At 43.9% G+C, this 27,948-nt stretch overlaps 1 protein-coding gene across 4 annotated transcripts in view; it reads right to left on the minus strand.

Moving 5' to 3' along the window:
- Positions 1–901: 901 nt before the first annotated feature.
- The window catches only part of ddr1 (discoidin domain receptor tyrosine kinase 1), a 68,204-nt gene continuing 41,157 nt past the window's right edge, over positions 902–27,948 (minus strand). The window contains exons 8-20 of one of the 4 annotated variants that reach the window (XM_080427647.1): positions 26,884–27,070; positions 18,191–18,440; positions 17,124–17,291; positions 15,822–15,878; positions 12,655–12,821; positions 10,044–10,248; positions 8,517–8,594; positions 6,620–6,939; positions 6,380–6,507; positions 5,161–5,358; positions 4,610–4,877; positions 4,305–4,454; positions 902–3,965 (exon numbers count right to left, since the gene is read on the minus strand). In XM_080427647.1, the coding sequence (XP_080283773.1) occupies positions 3,825–3,965; positions 4,305–4,454; positions 4,610–4,877; positions 5,161–5,358; positions 6,380–6,507; positions 6,620–6,939; positions 8,517–8,594; positions 10,044–10,248; positions 12,655–12,821; positions 15,822–15,878; positions 17,124–17,291; positions 18,191–18,440; positions 26,884–27,070 (2,317 nt within the window). In that variant the 3' untranslated portion in view covers positions 902–3,824. Of the gene's footprint in view, positions 3,966–4,304; positions 4,455–4,609; positions 4,878–5,160; positions 5,359–6,379; positions 6,508–6,619; positions 6,940–8,516; positions 8,637–10,043; positions 10,249–12,654; positions 12,822–15,821; positions 15,879–17,123; positions 17,292–18,190; positions 18,441–26,883; positions 27,071–27,948 lie in introns of all 4 variants that reach the window. The other 3 variants (XM_080427646.1, XM_080427648.1, XM_080427649.1) reach the window with 3 other exon arrangements.

A 27,948-nucleotide genomic window follows, 5' to 3' on the forward strand; every position in this document is an offset into this window, starting at 1 on the left:
ATAAAAGACTTTCTTGCTAATAAAGCGTCATGTCTCTCATTTTTTACAATGTATTTGATATTACCTTTATATTATTTAATAAATTGTATGCATTTCGTCCTCTATATATTGTCCAGCAACCTTTATGATAAAGACGAAAAAATATAGTAGACCCGTGAGAGCCAGATAGCTCAGATGCCAAGGTTCCTGTGCTGGGATTCGATCCCATGATCTTGTGGTCTGAGGTCAAGAGCTCTTCCGACTGAGCTATGGATAGAGCAGCCGGAGCATAAGCAGAAGTCACACTTTCAACTCCCACCCTTGCCAGGGTCAAAAACTTTATATGTGAAATCTGAACGTTTATGTAGATGAATGAACTGGTCAAAAATGGAGAAAGTGCAAACACCAGGTTGAAGTTCATCCATGACGGTCATGACAGATCCAGACTGCACTATCGATCGGTTTACATTCGACCACCTCATTTCAACTAATATAGTTGAAGCTATATTTATATATATATATAAAAAATCTGTGATATATTATCAAACATCTAACAACGATATGAACTATAGTGTTAACAGAGTGACAATGACATATCACATGAGTCATTGTGAAACAATTATGATTCATGGTCACACTCTATTTCAGTATTATAATTAAATTGATTTGGCTGTTAGCCTGGTCCCTACCAGGCTAACTTCACAGCTAAATTTCCATGGTAACTAAGGTAGGATTGCGTACATTTTCTTTCGTGAAATCAAGTCATGGATAAACTTATCCAGGGTGCTTTGGCTAAACTAATCTGGCAAGACAATTCAGCTTTCATGAAACCGATTCATCGCTAATCCTGGCTAAATTAAGCCAGGATAGGTGTTAAATCCAGCCTCAACCCCTAATTCTGCTTTCGTGAAATAGGCCCCAGGTTACAATTGTATTTGAAAAGGTTAACTTTATTAAAACAACTACAAAAATAGACAACACAATGAATTACAATGGCATCAAGGTAGCAAGCTTTTCTACAAAGAAACAAGAGAGACCCCCAAAATGTAACGAAGAGTTTTCCATATATTAGTGAAGGAAATGAACAATTCTGTCATTTAAAAAAATATGTACACATCATTGGGTTCAGCTTTTCAAAGACACAAAAGGACAAAATAACAGACATCAAGGAGTGTCCAAGTACATACAGTATATTCATAAAAATATGGGTTTATCTGAAGTACAGTGTATCAAAAATGATCAATTGAGAAGCATACTGTATTGAAATGGCTCAGGCCATTCACACTCATTCAATCAGTAAACATTGATTACTTGATTTGTTACTCATTCTGGACTTATTAGCATTTCTGTACAGTCGGTAAGATAGGTTCTACCGTGGTCAGTTTATTTATTAGATGGGATTATGAAGAGGTTTGTGTTGCTATTTCCAGTGGTGGAAAGTACATACAGTATAATCAAGTACTGTACTTAAGTAAAAGTTTGAGGTACTCTTCACTTCACTGGAGTATTTTCAATGTTCATACTTTTACTTCTACTCCACTACATCTCTTTTTTTATTGTACTTTTACACATTTTGAAAAGTTGTGAAATGAGACATTCTGCATATTTTGATGCTAATAGTTTAGTACTTTTACTCAAGTATAGTTTGAATACCGGACTTTTACTTGTAAGTAGTATTTCTACTTTGTGGTATTGCTACTTTTACAAGTCAAAACATTGTAGCACTTCTTCCACCACTGGCTATTTCACCAAACTCAGGACTACCAATATGTATTAGTTAACCAATGCTACAACCTTATAAGAACAACAAAAAAAAGGTTTTTAATTCAGTAATACATTTGAATGAACAAAATTAGATTATTATAGTTATGAGTCAACACCTCAATGCTGTTGCTGATTTAAGAGCATAATGGTTTCGTACAATCAAATGATGAAAAGATGTCATGGAAGTAAAAAAAACAAACAAAAAAACAACATTTACATCCATTTGTTTGAAAATGCTTTGTTGGAGAAGATGTTTAGCTCTGAAACATGTTCAGCACAAGCAAATTCAATTCCACATTGACAGGCATGTTACACATCAGAGAAGAATTATTCAGCTCGGCCAGGGATACAGGATTTTAAAGTGCAGCTGGTAGTGGAATTTTAACATCTATCCCTGTGTCTGGGTCAGGACCAGATCCATGCATTTCCAAAACTCACATCTGAGCAGGTGCATCTCCTAATGTCTCCTTTCTTCTGCCCTAGGGGGCAGTATTGTCTCTTGTTTCGGGGGAAAGAGTCATTCCAGTTTGCTGGTCATATTGCCAGTGGCAGTAGCAGATCTCTGTTCAGTTTCAGGTTCAGTTTTCAGGTGTGGGGACGAGGGCCCGATGTTTTGGCACCAGAAAGACAGTTCTCTCTGTGGCTCAGAATTAGGGCTCACAATAAAGTGATCTGTGATCGGGACTTTTTTTCCGCAGCTCCCAGACCATGTGCAGGGAGTAGTCTGGTTTAAAATGGCTGTTAATATAGTGTAGTTGATTCCTCTTCAGCTTGAATGAGAGACAACAAACACCACAACCCCATCACAGAAAGAGGAGTCTAATGCATTCTGGTCATCATTACAGTTACATTTTAACCATTTGGCTCTTTTGTAAAGCAACTTGTCTTGGCTCTGTGACTTTCTCAGGGATGTTTCAACACAGGAGCAAGGGATTAAACCTTGGACCTTTCCATTACAGGACATTCACTTGAACCGCTTGCCCACCCTGTTACCCTATCCACATTGTTACACATTATTCTGCTATAACTACAGTTATAACTGTGGTATTGGATGCTCTGTAGCTACAGGGAAACCATGCTGAGATGTAGAGTTGGGCATGAGGGGAAGTGGAGGGGGAATTGTTTGTAGGTAACTAGCAACATGTGTCACTGATGAACAGAGACTGAGGGGGCTGGAGCTGGGAATAATAATGGTGTACAGTAGGCCTACTCATACTGTAAATACTAAGACAACAAACCCTTGTACTGTATGTGCACTGTCCCCTGTAGATGACAAGGTGTTACATGAAATGCACGAGGCAACAGAAATGTATACATATAAAGTTACACCATCACCTGTAAAAAATAAAAACCCTTATTGTTGTATTTCAAATGTTTCGTAGGTCATTCACATAGTTTTACAAACTCTTAATCTGCTATTTTGCTATTAAAGTACAAGCATTTTCCATCCTTTTTTGCTTTCATTCAGCATTTGTTAAGCCCTCTAACACACATTTTACAGCATTTAATGTTAGTCGTACGTGTTAAGTCAGCTTATGTGAAAAATAAGAAACTAGAATGCCTACGCAGACTGCAGCCCACCACCTACCATTGTGTCTCATTCATTACCAAACGTAGCGCCACTATTAAGGGTTAAAGGAAGGGGGGGTGGGGTTAAGCTTAATTTATTTTAAGCTTAACAAAGCAAAGGTGTCCCTTGTCAATAAGAGCAGATTTACATGTCAAATCGTGACATGTTGTTTTTCTTTTGCAAGGGACAATGCTGTACTATGTAGTACAACATGAAGCTTTACGTTTGGTTTCAGTTGGGTTGGGAAGAGGGGTGGGGTTAGGCGACTATCGAAAACCGAACCAGCGGCGTCTTAGCCCCGTCCGCCCCGGGAGATACAAAAATATACAAGCAAGCAAACCTGCTCCCAGCCCCTCTCCTCCTGTACTGCTGTACATCATCACCGCCACCGGTTTCACACATTCAGCCACCAGCCCCCACTATAGCCCCCCTCTCCACTCTCTATATAGCCATTCCTCTTCTCTTCTTTATCATATTCCCTCTCTCTCTCTCTCTTTCCCTCAGTCTATCGCTACACCATGTTCATGGCGTCCTCGGTGAGAAAGGAGTGGATGTGTACGAAGGAGGGGCGGAGCTTGCAGTCTCGGTTCCAGCAGCTCAACATGAGCTCATAGAGACCCTGAGGACACACAGCTGGACGACTCAGATACACCTAGAGGACAGACAGACAGACAGACAGACAGACAGACAGACAGACAGACAGACAGACAGACAGACAGACAGACAGACAGACAGACAGACAGACAGACAGACAGAGTAGGGGATACGTTACTTAAAACAGCTTTCAACCTGGTGTCCCTATTTAGTCATGATATGCATACATTGTCTGATAGCGAAAAACTAAGTATAAAATAGGGCTAACTAGAAGTTTTGTTTTCTACGTGATTGTTAAGCACTGTAATGTACTATAAACCACAATGACAATAATCTTGACAACTTTGACTTGAATTGACAGTGAGAGAGAAAAGGAGATCCTCTGGGTGTGGTGTACCTGTCTGCCGTGGTCCCTGAAGAACTCTCCAGCGTTGTCTATGACCTGCTCATCTGTCAGGTTGGAGTACGGCTGCTCCTGACACACACTGAGCATCTCCCACAGAGTCACACCAAACGCCCACACGTCACTGGCTGTGGTGAACTTACCCTGTCAAACGCACAATGATCATCACTATTCATTATCATCATCACTGATAGTATGACTTTTTTTACACTTACACACACACACCACACACTCACACTCACACTCACACACACACACACACACACACACACACACACACACACACACTCCTGTCTCACCATCAGTATACACTCCCAGGCCATCCATCGTATGGGCAGCACTGCTCTGCCCTGGATCCTGTAGTAGTCTCCAGCGTAAAGGTTCCTGCTCATCCCGAAGTCTGCGATCTTGATGGGCCGCTCGCCGCCCCTGTCCTCGCCACTCTCCCCCCGCTCGCCCCCCACCAGGCAGTTACGGGTGGCCAGGTCCCGATGGACGAAGTTGAGCGAGGACAGGAACTTCATCCCCGACGCGATCTGACTCGCCATGGCGATAAGAGCTGGGTAGCTGTGAGAGAGACGGAGCAAGGGAAGGAAGGTAGGAAGGAAGGAAGGAAGGGGTAGTGGGACAATAATGTGGATTACTATAAAAGCCAGATAAATGGAAATGATAGAAAATTAATTGAAAAGGAGCTTCAAGGAGTTTCAAGGAGAAGCAGGGGGAGGGCCAGTTTGGTGAGGTACGGGTTTGTTTGTGTGTGTGTTTATGTTCATACGAGTGCATTCTGATGTGTGTGCACGTATGTTCACGTGTTCATGTGCACATTCATTTGTGTGTGTGTCATTGTTACCTGATAGTGGGAGTGTTGTGCGATGGACCGCTCTTGTCCAGCAGCACGCGGTGGGACAGGTACTGGTTGAGGTCTCCACACTCCATGTACTCTGTGACCATGCAGAGAGGATCGCTGCTCACACACACGCCCAGCAGAGGAATGATGTTAGGATCCTTCAGACGAGACAGGATCTTCACCTCCTTCAGGAAGTCATTCCTGAGACAGAGAGTGTGTGTGAGAGAGAGAGAGAGACAGAGAGAGAGAGAGAGAGAGAGAGAGAGAGAGAGAGAGAGAGAGAGAGAGAGAGGGAAAGAGAGAGAGGGAAAGAGAGAGAGAGAGAATCCATCAACAAAGAAAATCGCTCAAACTTGATGCATATCAGAAACTTAGTAACTTGGCAGAAGAGAGTGCTTGGGGCAGCTGTAACTGAGTGGGTAGAGAGACCGTCTGGTAATCAGAAGATCACCGGTTCGCCTCCCATGTCTACGGGTCGAAGTGTCCCTGAGCAAGACTCTTAACCCCTAACAGCTCCCCCCCAGCACTCATCATGACCATCTGAGCAGCCATCAGCTGGGTGAAGCTGCAGACCAAAGGGGATTAACAAAGATCCCCGCTTCCCCTCACCTAGTCGTCTCATGCTCACATCCCGGGCTCACTCACATTCCATGTCTCAGGTGCTTCTCTTGTTTACTACTATCACTGATCAATACCTTGTTCCCTTATGGAAAATTAGTCAGCAACTTATTTGGACGCACATGCTAATTTGCCAAAACGGTCTTGGTTATGGAAAATCGTTTTAGGACTTCTTGAGGTGGACAAACATGAGGCAAATCAATGACTGAATTGGCTCTTAATTGCCCTGAAAACTGGCCTATACTCTCCCAAACACTTGTGGTCTGCCCACTCTAATGCTTAAAAGTAAGGAGAAATGAGACAGACGTGAGGTTTTAGAGAATGGGGAACAAAGTAAGGGAGGGTGAATGAGTGAAAGAGAGAGAACGCCACCCCCTTTCTAGAGCAAAACACATCACGTTTGATGGGAAACAACATGAATAAGCAGTTCTATCACTCCTAAATGACGTACAGTAGCTGACTACAGGCTTGTGAGAACATGCAGACCCACATCCCACTATTGCTGCACTTGGGATACTTCCAGGACCCAAGACAGTGATAAAAAACAATGGTATATATTGGGCTGTGCTACACACAAACACACACAGTAGTCGGCGCTACAGACCTGGCATTCTTTGAAGCGTCGGGGCGCAGTATTTTCACAGCCACCAGCAGGGGGCGACCTTTCCTGACATTGAAGGGAAACTCCAGGTTGGGCAGGTCCTGAGGATTCTCGATTTCACACAGGTGTACCTTTCATGGCAGATAATAGACGCTGTTATACTGCAATAACACGTGGACACACACACACACACAGACTCACACACGCACACACACACACACAAACAAACAAACCAACCCGTACCTCTCCAAACTGGCCCTCCCCCAGCTTCTCCTTGAAGACCAGTCTCTGTCGTGGCAGCTCGGGAAGGGGGGGGCAGGCGGCCGAGGTGTCCGCCACGGGGCTTGACGAGTTCGAGGAACAGTTGGCAGCGGCGGCGGCAGCAGGCACGGCATATGTGTTGTTTCCGCTCACCCCCTGCAGGCTCACGATGTCGGCCTCGGCGTAGTGTGGCACGCTGGGGGGAGACAGCGAGGGGTAGGGAGGTGCACCGGGGTAAGGGGGCGGCTCCTCCTGGTGCGTGAGGGGGAAGCTCTTCTCCAGGTCTCTGTCCACACCGCAGGCTGCACCAGGAGGAAGGGAGGAGAGAGAGAGAGGAGTAGGAAGAAGAGATGGAGAGACAGGTGGCGGGGTCGGAAGAAGAGATGAGAAAATTGGTGAAGGAAGAGGGTGGGAGTGGGTGAACAGAGGGAAGGGAGGCGCAGAGTGAAGGAGGACATGGGGAGAGAGAGACAGAGACAGAGACAGATGGAGGCAAGATTGATGAGGAGAAAGAGAGAGAGAGACCGACAGAGAGAGGGCGAGATAAAAGGTTAGTTTGACAGACGGGGGGAAAATAACAAATTGAAATAGCCATCTGTCTTTCTCTAAAGCTGTCTTGTAAATGTGAGACAATCACATCCCACTGTCAGACAAACCGCTACTGCCGATAGATTTAGTGTTTTAAAACAAAACAGTAGTTACCTGGAGATGGTGAGTGAAGTGAGCTCGTTAAGTAACAGTGAGTGACAGGAGGGGTTGTGGTGAAAGTCATACGCATGCAAAAATGAAACTGTTAAGACTACACTATCTTTGCTGCTCCACACTTGACCTTCAAAAGCAGTAGTGCTGCTAGGAATGATTGTTGTCTTGGAAGCACTTGGCTGCTAATAAGCAAGTATAAGCAAGTAGAAGGGCTACACGATTATGGGAAAAACTATAATTATCTTGCTGGATTTTGTGATGTTTGGGGAACAAAGCTAGCCTCTTTCATGTTTCATCAAAGTTTGGACTATTTCCAACTAAGCAGACATTCTGACTTCAGTATATTTTATTTTAATATTGTAATTATGACTATATGTCAATAGTTTACATTTATTCAATGTGGAAATTCAAATCTCCACATTATCATAATGCGCACTATGAATTGTGCAGCTTTTATAGGTAGGGACTTCTTACGGAGCCACTGATGGGACATTAGAAGGTAGATTTATTTTAGGGGTAGGATTATTTTAAAAAGCTGTTTTTTCCAGGGTTGTTTTTTTAAGGGTGCAGGAAAAAAACAAAGTTTGTGAAAATGTTTTATGTGGGTGAAAAAAAACTTTTTAGGTGGCAGAAATTTAAAAATAAGTGTGGGAATTTTTATTTGTCATGTTGATTTTTATTTCTCTTAAGTTTATCTCGTTCCCACAAGTTCGTAATTCGAACTTGTGCGAACACAAGATAATATTAAGGAGAAATATATAAAATATACACACAATTTCTTTTTTTCACCAACTTTAAAAAATAAATCTGATACCTAAAAAGATTTTTCACCCACATAAAAAAAATATTCATCATCTTAGTTTTTTTCCTGCACCCTTAAAAAAATTAACCCTGGGAAGAAAAAAAATCAACACGTAATCTGTTATTTTCAAACCCACAAAATACAAACCAACGGCTTTTCAAAATAAACCTACCCCTAAAAAGAATCTACCTACTAATGTCCCTTCAGGGGCTCCGTAGACTTCTCTAAGTTAATGTTTTCACATTAATTCAAGTCGATAATCAATTGCTGGAAACTAAATTGCAATAAACAATTATACAGACATTTACTTCTGTGCATCCCTACTAGGTTTAGGAGCCCAACCTGACTGCATTCCCCCAGCTGGAGGTGTCTTACCCTGGGGCACATTGAGGCTCTTTTCCTGAGCCTGAGTGTTGCTGGGGAGGGGTATGGGCCACGCGCCTTGTCTGTGATCTGACAGGAGCAGGTGATAGGCTGGGTTGTTTAACAGCAAGGCTGGGAGGGTACACACACACACAACATACACACACAACAAAGCATGGACACACAAGGCCCCAGGCATTGTACAGGCACACAAACAGGTGATATGGTTTATACACGCAGCATACAAGGCGGCGAATAAGGCACAATACAACGCAACACAATGCAACACAACACAATGCAACGCAACACAATACAACACCACGCAACATTACATGACACAACGAAACACAAACACAACGCAACACAACACAACACAACACAACACAACACAACATGGCACGACCATACAACACGGTACAAGGCAACAACGCGACAACATCACGCAACACAACACAATTCAAATGACACGACAGCGCAACACAAATAAGCACAAAACACAAAAAATTATAACACAACCATCATTAGCAAGGCAATGTTAGCAATAACAGCATATCCATCACAGTACAACAGAGAAAGGGGGTGGGGGTAGTTGCATGAACACATGGACCACAGAACACAACAGAACAGAACAGGAGAGCATAGCAAGGAACAGGCAAGGTTAACACAACAACTCAGGCCAGGACCAAAAAACATAACAACAAAACCTAATGGATGGAATGATGTGTGAGTGACTTTTGTTATTCCAAACTCTTACAGGCGCCTGGTAAAGACAGCATGCCCAACGTCCTGCGTCGCCACCCCCCCCCCCCCCCCCCCTCACACTCACACACACACACACACACACACACACACACACACACACACACACACACACACACACACACACACGCAGCTTTTCCACCTCCCTCTCTCTCTTCCTCTTGCCCTCTCCTGGAGAACAATAGGTCTTTTGTGCCCTTTTCAGCTCAGTGCATCTCCCCGGAGACCCAGCTCCTCGCACATTATTTGGTTTCATTTCGCTTAATTGTTTTGGTATTGTGAAATGCATTCTCTCTCTCTCACACCACCTCTTTCTTCACATGCATGCCACATTTCTTCCTCCTCCCTTCATTATTTCTGCCCCCCCCCCAACAATAGCCCCGACGCAAACACGCAAACAATGTGTCAGTGGAGGAACAGACCGCGGCGGTTACTCGTTTGTATACAGTTTAAGGTTGCGTGTTCTCATGACAAGTCAAAGCGACTGTTGATTCTGCGGTGCACAGTGACTTGTGGAGGGTTTTACAGTAACTTTGCATGTTGTAGTAGACTGTCACGCTACTGAAAACCATGTGTGATTTGCCGACTGCACTGCTGTGCAAGAACACACGACAATTCAGCAATCTTACATATACCTGTACACACATGTCTGTGTGTACAGGTATATGTCCTACTGATGCTATCTGTTCTTAAGTACATTTTGACCTTTGTGTGTGTGTGTGTGTGTGTGTGTGTGTGTGTGTGTGTGTGTGTGTGTGTGTGTGTGTGGTGTGTCCTTACCAGTGCTGTCTCGGTGGTCCCGTGGTCGTAGCAGGGCGGTGGGTTCCTGGTATTCGCCCTCTCCTCCCTCCCGCTCGCGGTCGTCAGGGAAGGTGTGTATCCGTTGGTAGCGGCTGGAGTAGCTGTGTGTGTTGTTGATGACCACGTTGTCCGAGGGGACGGACAGATGGACGCGGAGCTCATCGCTCGACAGACTGCCCTGGGCCTGGCGGGTGAGGAGGAGAGAGGCAGTTACTCTATGAGATGTGAAGGCACACATTTGAAAGAAATGTTCACCTGAATGTAAAACGTTTATGAACCCTGTGCCCTGGTTGGTGCCTTGGTGCAAATAAAAAACAAATGAGTACAACATTGCTTTTCAGTCATCAGTTTTTCAGTGTACATACAAAATTAAATATACTGAAACAGAGAGGAAAAACATAGATGGGGTGGGAGAGAAATAGAACTGCGTGCAGGACTAAATGACAACTTGAAGCTTGAACCTGAAAATGTAATGTTATGAAAGCACTGCCTCAATCTAATTTTCAACTGGGTTGAAATTAGATATCTCAACCCATTTCAGACAAAAGTATTCTTTTATCGTGAACAGCGCTGAACAGGCCTTTAGTGCAGCTGTGGACGAATTGGAGCACTAAAATACCTATAATCAGTACAGAATGTTCTCAAAGGTATTTCTACAATGTTTATCAATATTACTACAAATTATTTTCTCAATACCAGTGCTCCTTTTAAAATCTCTTCACACGATTCAATGTGGATGAAATTTGTCCACAGCCCTCCTCTGAGACACAGACCGAGTAGACAAAAATGTTATCATATTATTATTTTTTTGTAATTAAGGTTTTTATTCCTTTTTCAACAAATAAACATGACATAACATAACAGACAAAAACCAACAACACAACATAACAAACAGATAAAACAACAACATAAAATACTTAAAATAAAACAAAACATAACTAACTAAAGCAGGCAGTATCATATTATTATGAGCATTAGTGAGGACCATTTATATGAAGATAGGTTGAAAATGGTAAAAAATAAAATTGGAGTTATGTAAATTAGATCAACTACAGGTGATTTCCATCTCAGTAGGAGACTTACTATGAGGTGTGCTATTTCTTTGATTAGTTATGTAATTTACATCACCAGCACCTCATTACATTACTATTTCATTACCATCTAAAAGTACAGTATTAAAGGGGACTTTTTAAGCACATTTGGAATAATGTTATATAAAGATAGAGATCTCATCTAGAGATGCATCTAACCTGCTGTTGGTGTTTTTAGTTAGTGGCAAAGTGTTGTTATTGGGGGAAGACTAGTGCTGGCATTTTGGTTGAAAGATTACCGGTAGATGTTGAGAAATGTTTTCATTGTTTGGGTAGTTTTGGTGCGAAGCTGCATGTTGCTACAGAGAACTGCGTGAAGAGTTTTTAAAAAATGATGAGAATGTGTCTGGGTAGCGCAGGGGTAAAGTTCCTGTCCATCACCGCGGAGACTGGGGGGTTCGATTCCTCTCCAGTGCCCCCAGCTTGGCCGGGTGCTCCAACAAACACAATTGGCTGTGTTTGTGGGTGTGAAGACGGCAGGATCTCTGGCGCTGCACTATATAGAGACTCACGCATTTTCCCTATCCTTAGGCTTTTCAATTGTATGTTTTATTTTATATATTTTATGCATGTGTTCCAATTGCTGTGCAGCACTTTGTAACTCATGTTTTGAAAAGAGCTATACAAATAAAGTTGTTGTTATCATTACATGTTGGTCGGAGTGCCTGTTCGGCAGGGAGCTGAACTCTTCACTGTGAGGTGAAAAGAAGTGGCTGGCAATGCCATGTGTATCAGAGGATACATGTGGTTGTCTACACACCCTCCCCAGAACAAACAGTAGGGGTCAGCAGTGACAGGGGACTATACAATACAAATTGGGAGAATTGGCAATGACGTAAAATAGGGAGAGAAAAAGGGAAACTAAAACAATGCAAAAGTAACTGCTAAGAAATGCTTGTAACCTACAGTATTGTAAAAAACAACAAACTGTCTTTGACACATACCTATACATTCATCTGTTTACTATAGTAAATAGAAATCTTTTCGTCCATATACTGTAGTACACATACACCAGAGTAGAAGAACAAAGAGAGAACTTGAAATATCACTAATGAGCTCCCCAGATACCATAAATAATGGCAAGCCTGGCTGGGCTTGCTTTATGGAAATCAACAGTGCACTTGGAACACATTCTCTAAAAAAGAAAGAAAATCGCTAAAAGTACCTGTTGTGTCATTTTCAAGTGAATACCACCAGACAGTACTCAAAGCAAGGGCGGTTCTGATGCCTGAGCACCTGAAAGCTGCTGTTTCAAAGCAGATGGGGCTGAGGCGGTTATCTCACCAGCTGTCTGGCTCTTGTCTTTGTTTGGCTCTGCTGTCCTCAGCAAAGAATCAGTTGATCGATCGACTAAGGCTAAATACCAGTTCTATGAGTCTGCACACTTACAGTACTAAGCATGGACAATAATACATGCTGTTGCTAGGTATGGGTACTTGACCTTCAAGTAGACAGACACACACACACACACACACACCCACCCACCCCTGGATTCTCACCTTGCCTAGTATTTTTTTCCAGTACTGCCTCCATAGAATGACAGCTATAACAGCCAGTAGCAGTAGGATAATCCCCACCAGGCAGCCAATCAGAATGGCGGTGTTGCTGCTGTCATCCTTGGCTACTGGAAGTCCTGCCCTTGGAGTCCCGGAAGCAAAGTTGGGCCCTGGAGAATGTAAAAAGATATGTAAAAAGGAAAAATGCCTCAATTGCAGGTATCGTTACTGCTTTGCATGGAAAAAAAGGGAATTGTGTGAATGCCAGTAGTTTTGCATGTGCTCTTAGCCTCAAAAACTCTTTGTAACTGGCTGTTTGCTAGTGAGCCAAAAACTGACAAACATTCAACGGTCATGCTTGTTCTAACTCGCTCTGCACAGGTGCGTCAGCTAAAATGATGGTGAAAATGTCAATCCAACTCAGTGTATGTTCGTACATGTACAAGGGTTTGTGTCAGGATGAGTTCAAGGTTCAAGGTTTTTTATCGTTACATATCGTGTATGGGTAGATAAGAGTACAATTATTTTGGTCTGGTTCCTGAGACATTGTAGCAGCAATAATAACTAGAAAATGTGCTCCTCGGAGCACAAGTCTCCGCCAGCAGACTATAGCAATTATATTATCATAGCAATAACTAATGAGATACAGTAGAGTAAAATATATATAGTGTATGTTAAAGAAATATTTATTAAAAAAAAAATGATTTAAAAATCATATTTTGTCTTCTAATGTTTAAAAATTCAACTCTAGTCCTCTTCTGTGTTACTGTTGTAGATGAGTATGCTTTCTTAGCTTTGGCCTTCTGCGCCTTTGCTTGACCAATGTCAGGTGTTCTCAAAGGGACACACACACACGCACGGACGGGTGATTTGGACTAGAAGATACTGTTCCAATCAAGACTGATTGATCCTGTCTTACCTCGCTTCAAAAACGTAAACGGCTTTTTGAAGTGACACACCTTTTTATTATAGGATTGTATTTCGTCATGCGTCCCTCTAGCCAATCAGAGACATTGATGTCAACATATTGACACGTATTAAGAGTTCGGCTTTGTTGTGGGATCATTTCAACTCTAGTCCTCTTCTACGTTACAATTGTAGATGAGTATGCTTTCTTAGCTTTGGCCTTCTGCGCCTTTGCTTGACCAATGTTAGGTGTTCTCAGAGGGAAACACACACGCACAGACGGGTGACTTGGACTTACTGAAGGTACTGTTCCAATCAAGTCTGATTGATCCTGTTTTACCTCACTTCAAAAAGTAAGGGCTTTTTGAAGTGACACACCTATTTATAGAATTTTATTTCGTCACGCGTCCCTCTAGCCAATCAGAGGCATTGGTGTCAACAAATTGACACGTGTCACGTGGAGCTTGCCCAATGTTAGCTTGGCTAACAATGTTTGCTCACACAAAGCGAAAACATATTCTCCACCTTCGGCGGAGACAATAATCATCATAAACATATAATACAACAAGGAAAAAACTAACAATCTAATAATCAAAGAATAGCAGCAGTATTAAGACAGTTGGTCTGTTGGTCAGCGCTTAAGGTGCTTGAAGGTGCTGTGTGCAAGGTTCCTACTCCTAAGTTATAAACATCTATTTACGTGTACAGTATGTCTGTGTGTATGTAAAAATCACTCTGACAGAAAGTCCAGGATCCAGCTGCACAGGCCGGGGTTGAGTCCTAGGTTTCTTAGCTTGGTGTTGACTCGAGTCTGGAGGCAACTGTGGTTTTGAACGATGAGCTGTAATCTATAAACAGCATTCTCACGTAGGAGTTCCTCTTCTCCAGGTGGGAGAGGGCAGCGTGCACTGCAGTGTTGTGTCTATGGCGTGTGTTAACGTGCCATCGCGCGTCCGAGTGCATTAGCAGCACCGTCTGCATGGTGACAAAGTCCCCATGCCACACCCAGATAGCTTCATCAGGCTTAGCGCGTGTCTGATGTGGGATTGTGTGCGAAAGCACGCATCCAGTATGCATGGTTCATACCACGGCGTCTCTCTCAAAGCCCCTGCACTGCTGGGAACAGAATGTGCATGCAGTGTAAATCTGTGCCTCTCAGCAGCCCTTGGAGTGAGTCCGATTTATATTATTAATTTGGCGACTGTTGTTATTTCTCCCCCCGTGAAGGTCAAATGTGCCGTTTCATTAGAATGAGGGATGAAAAGGGTTTCCTTGCTATAGTTTGGCATAAACTTAAGACCATAAACATAACTCGTAAAAGAAAACCCAAGTCTAACTGGACTAATGCTGGTAGGTTTGTAATATAAAGCTTAGTTAACAGGACCCCTGCACAAAGACATAAAGACACACATGCATGCGCGTGCACACACATACACACGCACACATTCACATGTATATTAACAACATACACCCATTCATTTAGTCATGAATAGGCACATGTACATACACATACACACAGCTATGCATGTGCATACCTGAGCACAAACACGCGCGCGCGCACACACACACACACCCCCACACACACCCCCCCACACACACACACACACACACACACACACACACACACACACACACACACACACACACACACACACACACACACACACACACACACACACACACACACACACACACACACACACACACACACACACACACACACACACACAGTGTCTCTCAGCCCAGACTGCATGAGGGTGGTTGAAAAAACCCAAACACAGCCGGTCAACCACAGTCAGTAAGAGGAAGATCCAAAGCTCTGTACGCACCACACAGAGACATTTTAGAGTTCTGTTATTGTCTGGATGTGTCAAACGGAGCCTGGGTTCCTAAGAAACATGCAGTGCGGGGAGACCACAGGAAGCCCAGCTGTTATTGTACATAAATATAACATGCTATAGCAAAGTGTTAGCAGCAAAGGGTTTGTTTCCCCTGTTATGTCTGTATATCTTTAAACCCCAGCGGGATGGAGAGGGAGTGCCAGACGCCTCCTCCCCCCCTCCCCTCCCCTCCACCTCCTGCTCCAATAAACCTCCCTAGTCTCTGCTGAACAGTGGGACACTTTTAAGATGCTGGACGATGGCCAAAGTGGATGTGCTGTACTTCAACCCATCTCACTTGTCCCTCTCAATTCATCCGCCTCCCACCCACTCTCTCTCTCTGTCTCTCCCTCTTTTTTTCTTTCCTCCTTTTTTCTGTCTCACCTGAAAGCGTGCCGTTAGCCGGGAGGTCCGAGGTCATGGGGCTGGATGTGGGGGGGTCTGGAGGAGTAGCGAGGGATGGAAAAAGGAGGGGAGAAGGTGGAGTGGATGAGAAGAGAACTGAATGATGAGGAGGAGGACTCAAGAGGAGGGTGTGGAAGAGGGGAGGAATGGAGTGAATAGCATGAGTCTGTCTAAATACATGTAGAGGTATGAGTCGCATATATTTAATAGGCAAACATTCTTGTGCAAGCGATGATTACTTGGCCAGTAGCAAGCACTTTGCCTTTAGCATTTTGCCCAAATGGTTAGAACACATTTGCCTAAAATTGTTTATTACAAAGAATTAGAATATTCCCACATAAACGTTAGTTAAGTAATCACTAGAAGACATTTTGAACTGGTATTCAGTATTCATTTTGTCAGCTTGACCTCTAACTGGCTCATGTGAGCACGATTAAATGGCAGCATTAGCATAACACCTACACTAACTGATGCTAACTAGTTGGCCGTCTCGCTGACAACCAACCAATAATATAAAACAAATGTACTGGTGTAAATGTTTAAACTCTCCATATAGAGTCCAAGTCATTCTGTGCTCCTCTGAATGAGAGTTTCAGTACTTTGCTTCCCTATAGAAGTGCTTTGGTTTGACCCATGGGACCCGGTGACCATGACATGTTGAATAGACGTTATTCAGACTGCAACATGATTAACATCTTCAAGTGGGTATTTCTGGGTACAAGAGGGTATTTCTGTAGGGAGAGAGTTTGCACAAAAGGAGCCACATCTGTCACATTACATCTCCACTGTGAATAGGCTATATAAGGCTGGAATGAGAGACTGCTTCACACAAATCATGAGTTGAAACTTCATGACCTTTAATATTCTGCCAGTATCGCCTTGTCCTTTCCGTACAATGAGCTCCCTGAGATAAGCATCCTGCAGTGAATGTAGGTAAAGATTGATGGAGTGAAGGCTGGCTGGAAGCCCGGAGGATTCGGGAGCATGTGACAACATGAATGTGTGTGCGCGTGTGCGCGTGTGCACACGTGTGCGCGCGTGCATGTGTGTGTGTGTGTGTGTGTGTGTGTGTGTGTGTGGGGGGGGGGGGTTCTTTGGTACTGGTGGCTGCATTTGGCACTGAGCTGAGACATCGTGCCCACAATCCTATTACTCAGGAGAGGAGATATACAAAGAAAGAATGATGGATAGGGCTTTGTGCGTGTCATTTCACGGTTAACAGCAAAAGGATGAGAAAAAGAGGAGGACGAGGAAGAGGAGCTGGAGCAGATTAGAACTTACCGTAGGGGCCGGCGGTGGTGTTGGAGGAGTTGTCACTGGGCGAGGGGAAGGAGGACAAGGTGGGCAGGACGGGGGGAAGAGGAGCAGCAGGGGAGGTGGTGGGGAGAGCCGGAGGAGCAGGATGAGGAATATGAGGAGGGGTGTCGGTGACGCCCTCTCCAAAGGGCTCTGAGAAAGATAGAATGAGAGAGAGAGAGAGAAAGAGTGAGAAAGAGAGAGAGGGGGGGCAGATGGGATTCAAAGAGAGAGAGGAACAGTTAAAGATCACATGAATACGCCTCATCATAAACACTGACCAATTATCAACATGGCAGTCACCCACAGAGCAGATAGAAGATGATGAGCAACACGTCCTCAGGTTAAAAACTTTATTGACACCAATCAAAAAACATTGGTGACCAATGAAGGTCGACAGACTGAAACGTCACCAATGTTCTTACGCCGTGGCTCTAGAAGAAAGACTCTGTCTGTCCGTCTGTGAGTCTTGGGCCTACTCACCTTTCTGTATATGGGGAGTTAGGTCATGATTCAAGGAATCCAGGGTACACATATCGTTCATTGTCCTTTTTACGGTTCAAGAGTTATAGGCCGGAAACGTGACACGACCTGTTAAGGTGCCACCATGAGAGCGATTTGAAATTTGCCAAACGGTCCAGCGGTGCCCAGGATTAGCTGTTTACAGACAGACAGACTCACGGTCAGACTCACGGGAGGGTACACATAATCCCTTGCCTCGGCCGTTCTGGCGGGGATAATTAGTATTAACAAATTGATCATTTTTTGGGGCGCCGATAGCCAAGTGGTTGAGGCATGTACCACATAGGCTCTGACTGCCTGTCGGACCTTTGCTGCATGTCATTTCAGGACACTTTCTCCTGTTTCCTGTCCCCCACCCCCTAACCTTTGCCCTTCTTCTTCTCTCCTCTCTTCTCTAAATACAGTGTCTATTTCTAGGTAGCACCTACATAAAAGGCTCCTTGTTTCAGTCAACCACAGAGTGAAACCTCAAGCCACATTCTGAAACCCAAACATCTCCCGCTTGCCCACAGTTCCTCCATTCACCCTACCAGAGGAGAAGGAGATCTCGCTGATGAGGAGCCAGCGGTCGGCAAAGAAGAACTTGCAGAGGAGGATCTTGGCGGGGCGGCCCCCCAGCGGCAGGGAGATGGGCCTTGAGGACGGGTCCTTGAGGTCCCCCAGGGGGACAACCAGCGTGAGCGGCGGAGACGACCATGGCTGCAGGAGCTCCGGCTTGAACTGGCACTCCACTTTGCTGAAGACGCGCACGCCCTGCGTGTGCCGGTTGTTGCTGTGAACCTGGAGAGTAAGAGGAGGGGGAAAAGGGCAAGAGGTGGTCAGGAGGAAGTAAAGAATTTTAGAAATCAGGCTGCATAAGTAATTACGAATATGGTTTATGTTTTTCCCCCTTTTAGAGGAGCAGTTTTTATATTTGAAATAAAGACAGAAGTGAATTTGAAAGAAATAAGGTGATTTGAAAAGTACAGGACTTAGGCGGTGGCAGGTTTCTCAAGACAGCAGTTGATACATTGTTTCTATTTTGCGCTGAACGTGAATACAAAAAGACTGAAGTAAAAAAGGAGTTGGGTCTTTAGAGGTTGGTGCCTATAATGAATAACATTGACAGAGATTTGTGCCTGTCTGTAGTACTCATAGTTAAATCACCTTGCACTGTGCACCAGCACTAAACATTGTTTGGATTCAAGGATTCAACAAGATATTCTCACACTGATAGATAGCTGTAAAACCATAATGTAAAACCATAATTGCGTGTGCGCGACACACAGATGCGCAAGACCATCAAACCACGCCATTCCCATTGAAAAGCATCGGCAGAATCCACCCTCATTAGGTAGAAAAAGGTGCTGCAAGCAGATGCCAGTGTCAGATAACACTGGAAATGATGAAATGTCATCAAGCAGTGTTTTTTCTGATCCACTCTCCTGTTTTAAGTTTGGATGGCTCACTAAACGTGTGAATTTTCCGCTCATAATGCAATGTACTCCAAACTCAAAAGCATTTGTAGTTTGCTTCCAATAGCCGGTTCACCTAATCCTCTCACTTCAAACAAACCGCTTCAGGTTTACGTTAGAAGCTCAGACCACCTTTCCGAAGCAGGCCAATTGTTTGATCTGCAACCACATTTGGCTGGGGTGTCACCTTCTCTAACCTAACCGAACTAGAAAGGTAAATGCCCCAGGGTTCAGTTCAAGCACACCAAGCCAGGCAGGTGTGTTAAGTCTGATAAGATTCCACATTGATCATCTGCCACATTATAGAGGCAGAAGTGATGGAAAAAACAGCAACACTGCCCGTTGTAATCCACGGCTACACACGCCTGTATGTTCAGTACTGGTAAATTCACTCCAGCAGCGATATTCTGCTCCCACGTTCTGAGAGTACGGCGAGGTTCAATGCATTGTCTATGGTGAGGAGGAGTGGCCGCCGCTTTACCCACTACAGCAGCAGGCGGAGCCAGCAGAAAGCGGAGAGGCAAAGTTGAGAAAAGCTAAACTTTCGCCGCAGCTGTTGTGCAGCGAGACAGAGCAGCAGCCAACCAGAAGTGCACTGTGGTCTGAAACAGCCGTGGACTAGAAGTACACAGTCAGCACCACTTGAGAAGGAGATAAATAGACTACAGTATGGAAGTACTGAATATTGATTAAAAAATGTGTCACACTAGCAGTTTTAGATGTTCAAGCAAATTACATGGCCTATTTCTTACCGAAAATCTATACAGTGTCTAGAAACAAGCTGCCAGTGTGGAGCACTGGGTGTCTGTACTTCTCCTCCCTGCCTTTGAGCTCTCCTGCCGGGCACAGCTACTGGCTTTGAGCCACCCGAAACAACAGAGCCCACGGCGGACCACAACTTCCTTATTTATGTGGGTGTCACTCGGACATGCCGATTTAGCGGAAAAAAATGTTGTGGTAGAAACCGCTGCCACGGCTGGTGTGAATGCAGCGTTAGGGTTGAGCTCCAGGGCCTTTTGCAAACATGTGGGAAACTTTTAATTGACAGTTTGTTTGCTTGTAATGTACAGGAGAGTCAGCGAGGGATTCAATTAATATGTCAAATGATGAATAACCCATTTCTATCCCATTGCTTGTAATTGCTTTGGCATGACTGTGAGCTGGGCAGTACTACAAATGAGGGAAATTTGCATGGAAGAGGGGGAGGCAGCAAAGAGAGAGACAGAGTAAGGAAGGAGAATGAGGGATAAAGTGATAATGATGAAGGAAGAGAGGAGAGGAGAGGAGAGGAGAGGAGAGGAGAGGAGAGGAGAGGAGAGGAGAGGAGAGGAGAGGAGAGGAGAGGAGAGGAGAGGAGAGGAGAGGAGAGGAGAGGAGAATACATCATTTATGTTTATACAAGCAGGGTACGACTGCGAGAGAGAGAGAGAGAGAGCATCCCATAAAAGTCCTTGTAATATATGAGGCATCGGTGTGACTATACACAATGAGAGGAGGAAGAAGGTGGGCGGAAAGAGGGATGGATAGATGAGGGAGCAGGGAGACAGGGAAGAGAGGAATGGGGGGGGGGGAAGATGAATGGCTTATGTAACAGGCATTCGAGCATCCGCATTTATCAGGAGGTGGAGATTGACAAAAGGCAGTCCTGATTAAACAAACAGCGGAACCTGCGCCTCATTAAATTTCTCCTTATATACACTGTATCTTCCCGTCTTTCAGTATGAAGCGTTTAGAGACTGCAAAGCTTAGCAGGAGCGCTAAAAATAACCACTGAGCTACAGTGTATACGACTCAACCACCATGTATTCCTCCGTTCGCTTGTTCTACACTAGTCTCTGCTGTTTCCTGAGCAGGGAACAAAGACACAATAAAGTTGAGTTGTTGCAGCCTACCCAGCATCTATTTTTTACTGACATTTATATCTTGTGAGGCTGCTACAGCGTGTTTCGCAAGTGAAATGGCATATATTATACCAGGCAGAGGACAGCATGAGAAAGTAATACTAATAAAGTGATATACTCTACGTGTGTGTGCGTGTGCGCGTGTGTGTGTTTGTGTGTGTGTGTGTGTTTGTGTGTGTGTGTGTGTTGCAGAGAGATATAGCCTAAAACATAAGCGGAGAGAGGTGCGGGGAACCAGATGGAGCACATAGTGAGCAAAGCGAAAGGTCAAAATGAGAGCCGTGAGAGAGGCAGAAGAAGTCAAGAGGGAAGGAGATGGCTGGAACGGGTAGAATTAGCAGCCATGTCTGCTCACTCTGCTGCAGGGGAACGACTATAAATGAAAGAGACAGGAGGTGGACGGGAAAAGGGTGGGCGGAATAATAATGATAGTGGTGGGTGGTATAGAGCTAATAGTAGCGCTCCTTCACTTTCTAGGGCTGCAGGTATAGATGCGTGTGTGTGTGTGTGTGTGTGTGTGTGTGTGTGTGTGTGTGTGTGTGCGTGCGTGCGTGTGCGTGTGTGTTCATTGCTGGTGACCGGAAACCTTGTACTGTATGTCCAAAACCGTTACTTTTCAGGAAGTGGACAATTAATGAATCACTTTCAATCTGGCATCCATCTTTTGGACATGTCATTCTAGATAAAAATGTTCAAAATCTTTCAAAAATAGCAAAAATAGCTGAGTTCCCGTTTGTGCGACACTGTCATACGACAAAGCATAAAATAGGGCATTTGTTTATGAAGAAAAACAAAATAATGAAATATGGACAGCTACGATTTGCTGGGCTATAGGCATAAATGTGAGTGATAGAGGGAGAAGAGGGAGATTATTGCACTGCTAGCAGTGGTAGTCGTAGTAGGAGTTTCGATGTGATACACTCTCTTTGTGATTGAATGTTGTCTCCTTCATCGGGGTGCTGTGTTTGTTTGTTCTTTCCCTTTAAGTGTGCTGATAAACTGCTGTGCCGATAACTTCATTCCGGGGAACCGGTGCCAGTGGATAAGTCTTCCTCCTGCACAAGAAGCATTTCTGCCTTCCATAATCCCATTTGTCCATTGATTAGACTGTGCCTTCCATTTATTTGACTTGTTCTGTGTTCCTTTCTGCTCTATTCTCTCTTTCCCTATTCTAACTCTTCCTTATATACAGTATGCAATGTTGAGAGCTTGCGCAAAAATAATTTTACCCAATCTTTTGGGTGAAACTGTTTTATCATTTACACCTCTTACAAGTTGATTCTGAATTTGATCGAGCCTGTCTCTAGAGATGGGTTATCCTTTAAGCATTCTTTTGTATAAATCTGTGCCACCGTGCCTTTTTTTTGCAAACTGTTAATAAAAAAATAAAAGTATTCAATCAATGTACAGCCATCATCTTCTCTACAACTTGACCAGATGCAGCACTGTGTCTTTGCTGTGTACTTTCTACTCTTTCCTTTATTTTTTCACTTTGTTAATAAACTTTAATTCACCGTCATTCAAAATACCCTCTTGGGTTCCTCCTTGTGTTGCGGCTTACGAGCCGGTTGTAACAGTGGGGTTTAAATGGCAGAGAGGGCTAGTTCTGTTGTGTGCTGTAAAGGCTCCACTGTCATTAAGCTGACAATAGCTGCAGGGACCGGGCTCACTAACACAAGCCACATGTGGAATAGCATGCACACACAAAGACTGCATAAATGCACGCACGCATGTACGCACACGCACACGCACACGCACACAGACACACACACGTACACATGTACAGTATGCACGATCATACATGTACATGCATGCATGCGAGCATAAAATATGTATGTATATATACATGCACTTACATACAGTACATTTAAAACACACATGACACCAAGAGAACAGCTGTGCCAGATGTTGGAGTTGACATATAACCAATTCTATTTGACAGGAGATACAGGCGAGAGGAGATACTGTAAGCCTGTGTGTGTGTGTGTGTGTGTGTGTGTGTGTGTGTGTGTGTGTGTGTGTGTGTGTGTGTGTGTGTGTGTGTGTGTGTGTGTGTGTGTGTGCGTGTGCGTGTGCGTGTGTGTGTGTGTGCATGCACGAGCGTGTGTGAGTGCGTAGAGGGCAGTAAGGGAGGGGGTGGGGGTTCTTTAATAACTCTGCAGAGCCTGGGTAACCCACTACTCCTTCAGGGAGTACACACTGACCTGCACACCGCTGGAACACAGCAGAACATTGCACTGCACTAGCTTCAGTTTATTTAACCACAAATCCATCTGACCTTCAGAATTACTCTCCAGCACTTACTTTCTACACGCTTTTGTCTCCCGTGTGTGAATGCATCAAACAGCACTGAACAAAGAGCGTAACAATCTCACAGGAACGACCGGAAAGGCAGACTAGCACAGTTTGTATCCAGAATATTGTCGCTGTCGGACAGAAAACTTGTATGTCCTCAAAACCGTTACTTTTGAGGAAATTTTAAAAAAGAACCTGTGTTCCAATGCATCTAACGTAGTTATTTAGTCACTCTTGTTAATACTTTTCATTGATTGAAATTGAAATATTCTTATTACACGGCTTGGTTGAATGCTTGATTCTGATTGGTCAAGCACTGAATTCAGCTGTGTGTTATTTCTGCATAATGACCAATGAGCTCAATAACAGACCGCTGTCTAATCAAAGGCTCAGAGCACCTGGCTGCGTTGCTTGATTTTGTGCCGTATCCAACATGACAGCCATGTAAACAAACACACAATGTCATTTACAGCTAAACATTGCTCTCAAGAATGTTTTTGAAAACATTTGAAGCGAGAAATAGACAAAGCAGTAACCCGAAAATGTATTCTATTTGATCAACACTTCCTGTTGTTTTCCGAGGAGACCGTGTTGCACTGGACGGGCGGCCGCACCTGGCATAAATTAATGGAATACTTTCATTACCGTAAGCAAGGAAATACTTCGTTTTGTTGTTACTTTTGTGTCAATGTATTAATTAATGTATTAAGTTGCTGTGTAAATAATATTTGACGGCGAGGCGGTCATTGTTGAGAAATAAACGCCTTCAGGATGATTAAACAGGGTTTATTTCCCAACAATGACCGCCTCGCCGTCAATTATCCCATGCATAAAAACCCATAGACATACTTAACCACTTTCAACCTGGTGTCCTTATTTTGGGCATGTAATTAAAAAATAAAAAATAAAAGGCCGATCTACAAGCTCACAAATAATTATGCCAAAATATCAAATATGAGAAAAATATGAGAAAACATAAAAAGATTCAATATGGAGATACAAGTTTTCTGCCTGACAGTGACAATATACAGCTGTGTTGTTCCGGGGGAACTGCATGTACTTAACTGTACCCTACTCTAGTACTCTCCCTTTCTGTGCCGTAGCTTCCCTACTACTCCGTCCTAAGTGACTGCTCATGTGTCTTTAAAAGACAGACTGTGGAAACAAAATGAACCATATCTCGCTCAGGTACCTGTGAGGAAGAACCAGAACAGTGGCATAGAGACACTGTTCTCCATGAGAGAGGGACAGACTGTGAACACTTTTGTTTCCACGCAAACCAAGCATGACTCTGATCACTATGGTGACTACAATTATCATCAAGGGCAATTGACATGAGGTCCTTATCTTGAATAGGTCTACAAACATCTGTAATAACTAGGTACAATTATCGTAGGCAGTCTAAATAATATGTCTCCTGTAAAAGAAAGCTCACTAGAAACACATGCTCAGAATGAATTCATGTGTAAGCCTTTGACTGCCAGGGGGTTAAAAGGACCTACGTTCCCACTTGGGAGAGAGATTAGACGCAAGTTAAGGAACAATATCAACAGCATAGAGCGACTGCAATTATCAAGCAATAGCAGTTATTAAAAGCTATTCTAGCTATTAAAAAAAGCTTTCCAACCAATCATATGTAATCATATAATTGATTACAATTATTACCGAAGGCAGCATAAAACGGGTCCCTCTGGAAAAAGCAAGCCATGCTCACACACACACACGCACACGCACGCGCACACACACACACACACACACACACACACACACACACACACACACACACACACACACACACACACACACACACACACACACACTCACACAAACACAAACACACAAACGCACAGACACAGTCTAACAGGTACACACTGGATTTGTTACTATGCTAAAGTCAAGTCTTTTGAGTGACAAGAGCTCAAAGGTCAGGTTTCTCCTTGGGAGCAAGATTAGAGGCAGGTTAAGGGAAGCCAGACCTGCAGAGACAAGAGCCAGAGTGAGGTTCAGGTTCCTTCCCCTGCATTTTGTTGATCGCACACGCGCGCGTGTGCGTGTGAGTGCGTGTGCGTGAGTGACATATCCGTTCTGCCAGGCCCAGTAAAGGGCACATGTCATCCAAGATTAGAGTGGGAAAAGTGTTAGGGGAAAAGGCAGGAAAAACAGGATAAAGTTTGGGAATAACACAGAGTCAGAGGAAGATTATCTGGAATGATTGTAACCACTTAAGCCCTAAAGTTACTTTCGTAACCCCTCTCTGACAACTCTGACAATATTTTATAGTTGGTCAAATGACGTTGTCGTGCGGCGGGAATAGCCGATCTACAAGCTCACAACACATCACACTGCGACGCGTCGTGAGCTTGTAGATATGCTATTTTTGAAAATGTTCGCCTCTAAGTGACATGCCCAAAACTGGTACACAAGGGTTTAAGTGTTAGCTGTGAAATGCTGGGGATGAAATAAAGACAACGAGCAGCACAGAATCTAGGAGCATGTTTAGGGACTTTGAAAGGTGGAATCCATTCAAAACATGCCTCAAAACTTGAGGCATGTCAAATACTACTCATCACTTGAAAATGAAATGTGACTGAATTAATTCACTGCAGGATAAGGGTGTACTGTATACGGTGCCGACTGTATCCCACGCCCTAAACCAACATTCCACGGCGTCTCCGATGAGACGACCCGGGCGTGATTCAAACTGGGTTTCCTCGCGTTAATAATCTCTCTGTGTTGCTTCACATGCTAACCCCAGAAACCACACGGATGCACAAACAGGCTGTGATGCAACTCAGTGGCATGCCGAGTGCCCTGGAGAGCACAGACGCAGTGTCCCGGGGAAAAACAACTGCAAATGAAAAACAATTAAATGGTTTGGGGACAGAGCGAGATTCCAGACAGAATGGCCGTTGGGCTCACCACACGATGGGGATGGATGGAGGAGAAGATGGGGGGGGGTGGTATCACAGCCATTGTTAAGAGAGACAGCTGAAAACAAGCCCAACTTTGTCTGCCATTGTTAGAGTTCATTGCAAGGTTCGCTGGCACAAGTTGACCGAGATGCCAAGGAGAAAGCAGACAAATGCAGAGAAAGGCAACGATTTCAGTTTGTTTCTGGCCAACATACTGATAATAGGGCCACAACAACATATTGATCTTTTGGGACAAAGACCTTTGCACAAATCAAGTTAAAAGTTTTTAGATGCGCTGCAGCAGTTAGATGGACAGACTTTCTCCCTCCCTCTCACACACACACAAACGCACGCACGCACACACTTATATTCATATGCACACACAAAAACTAGCATGCATGTACACATACAAACTTGCTCTTTATCATACACGTACACGTACACGTACACGTACACGTACACGTACACGTACACGTACACGTACACGTACACACTCTCTCTCTCTCTCTCTCTCTCTCTCTCTCTCTCTCTCTCTCTCTCTCTCTCTCTCTCTCTCTCTCTCTCTCTCTCTCTCTCTCTCTCTCTCTCTCTCTCTCTCTCTCTCTCTCTCTCTCTCTCTCTCTCTCTCTCTCTCTCTCTCTCTCTCTCTCCATCGCTTTACCTGCATGGTGTGAAAGACACGCGTCTTTTCAAACTGGAACTCGATGTCCACGCTGCCTAGCCCGAGGGTTTCCCGGCTCCAGCCAAGGTAGTCGTACCCGGGCCAGACCCTCAACTCCTTGGTCTCTGTGAAGTCATCTCCGCCCAGGACCCCGTCACACAGCTGTCCCAGACCTCCAAACTGCATCCTGCACATAGAGATGAATATGGGTGAATACAGTAGGACACATACTGTATATATCATTGCTGTCAGGCACAAACCTCTTATCTCCATATTCTAACTTTTTGTGATTTGTGACTTGATCACACTGACTACAGCGTCGCACAAAAGCATCAAAGTAGCAGATCCACAAGCTCGAAACGGGGTGCGAAGCGACGTGTTTTGAGCTTGTAGATCTGCTACTTTTGCTACTTTTGAATTTTAACTGATTCTCTGCCAATCACGTAGATCTACGCGAACCTATTTAAAGCCGCCACGTGCCAATCGCGTAGATCTACGTGAAAAATAAATAAAAAATAATAATAATAATAATATATATTATTTTTTTTCCAATTTGACCCAAAGACCAAGGAGATATGATTTTTTCGAAGATCTAGACTCCTATCCACTTCCTTGTTAACTTAAAACTTAAAAATTCTGTATCTCGGCTCCTGAGTACTTTTTTTTTTTCAATGAAAAACTCTGGCACTGGCTAAAAAAATATGAAAATACCTCTGGCAGTTAATGGGTTAATCCTGAAAAGTAACAGTTTTGGACATATGAGGTTTCCACCCGACAGAGACGATATGGTAAGTTGAATTACTCAGTTTCAGCTTGTTTATCTGATTGGTGACTCTGATTAGTCTACGATGTCTTTCAACTGTGTGGTTAACAACTTCTTCGTCTACAACCTCAAAAAGACACGCTGTGAGCTTGTATTGATCTGCTCTTTTTTGAAAATCTTTAAAAAGTCTTGACAATTCTTGAAAGTGTTTGGACATTTTTGCCTATAATGACATGCCCAAATTAGGAATGCCAGGTTTAAAGTGGTTAATCAATGGAGCGTAATAGGGGCCGCCATGTTTT

The sequence above is a fragment of the Gymnoscopelus braueri genome (genome assembly GCF_963280865.1).
Source record: "Gymnoscopelus braueri genome assembly, chromosome: 4".
Classification (NCBI taxonomy): domain Eukaryota; kingdom Metazoa; phylum Chordata; class Actinopteri; order Myctophiformes; family Myctophidae; genus Gymnoscopelus; species Gymnoscopelus braueri.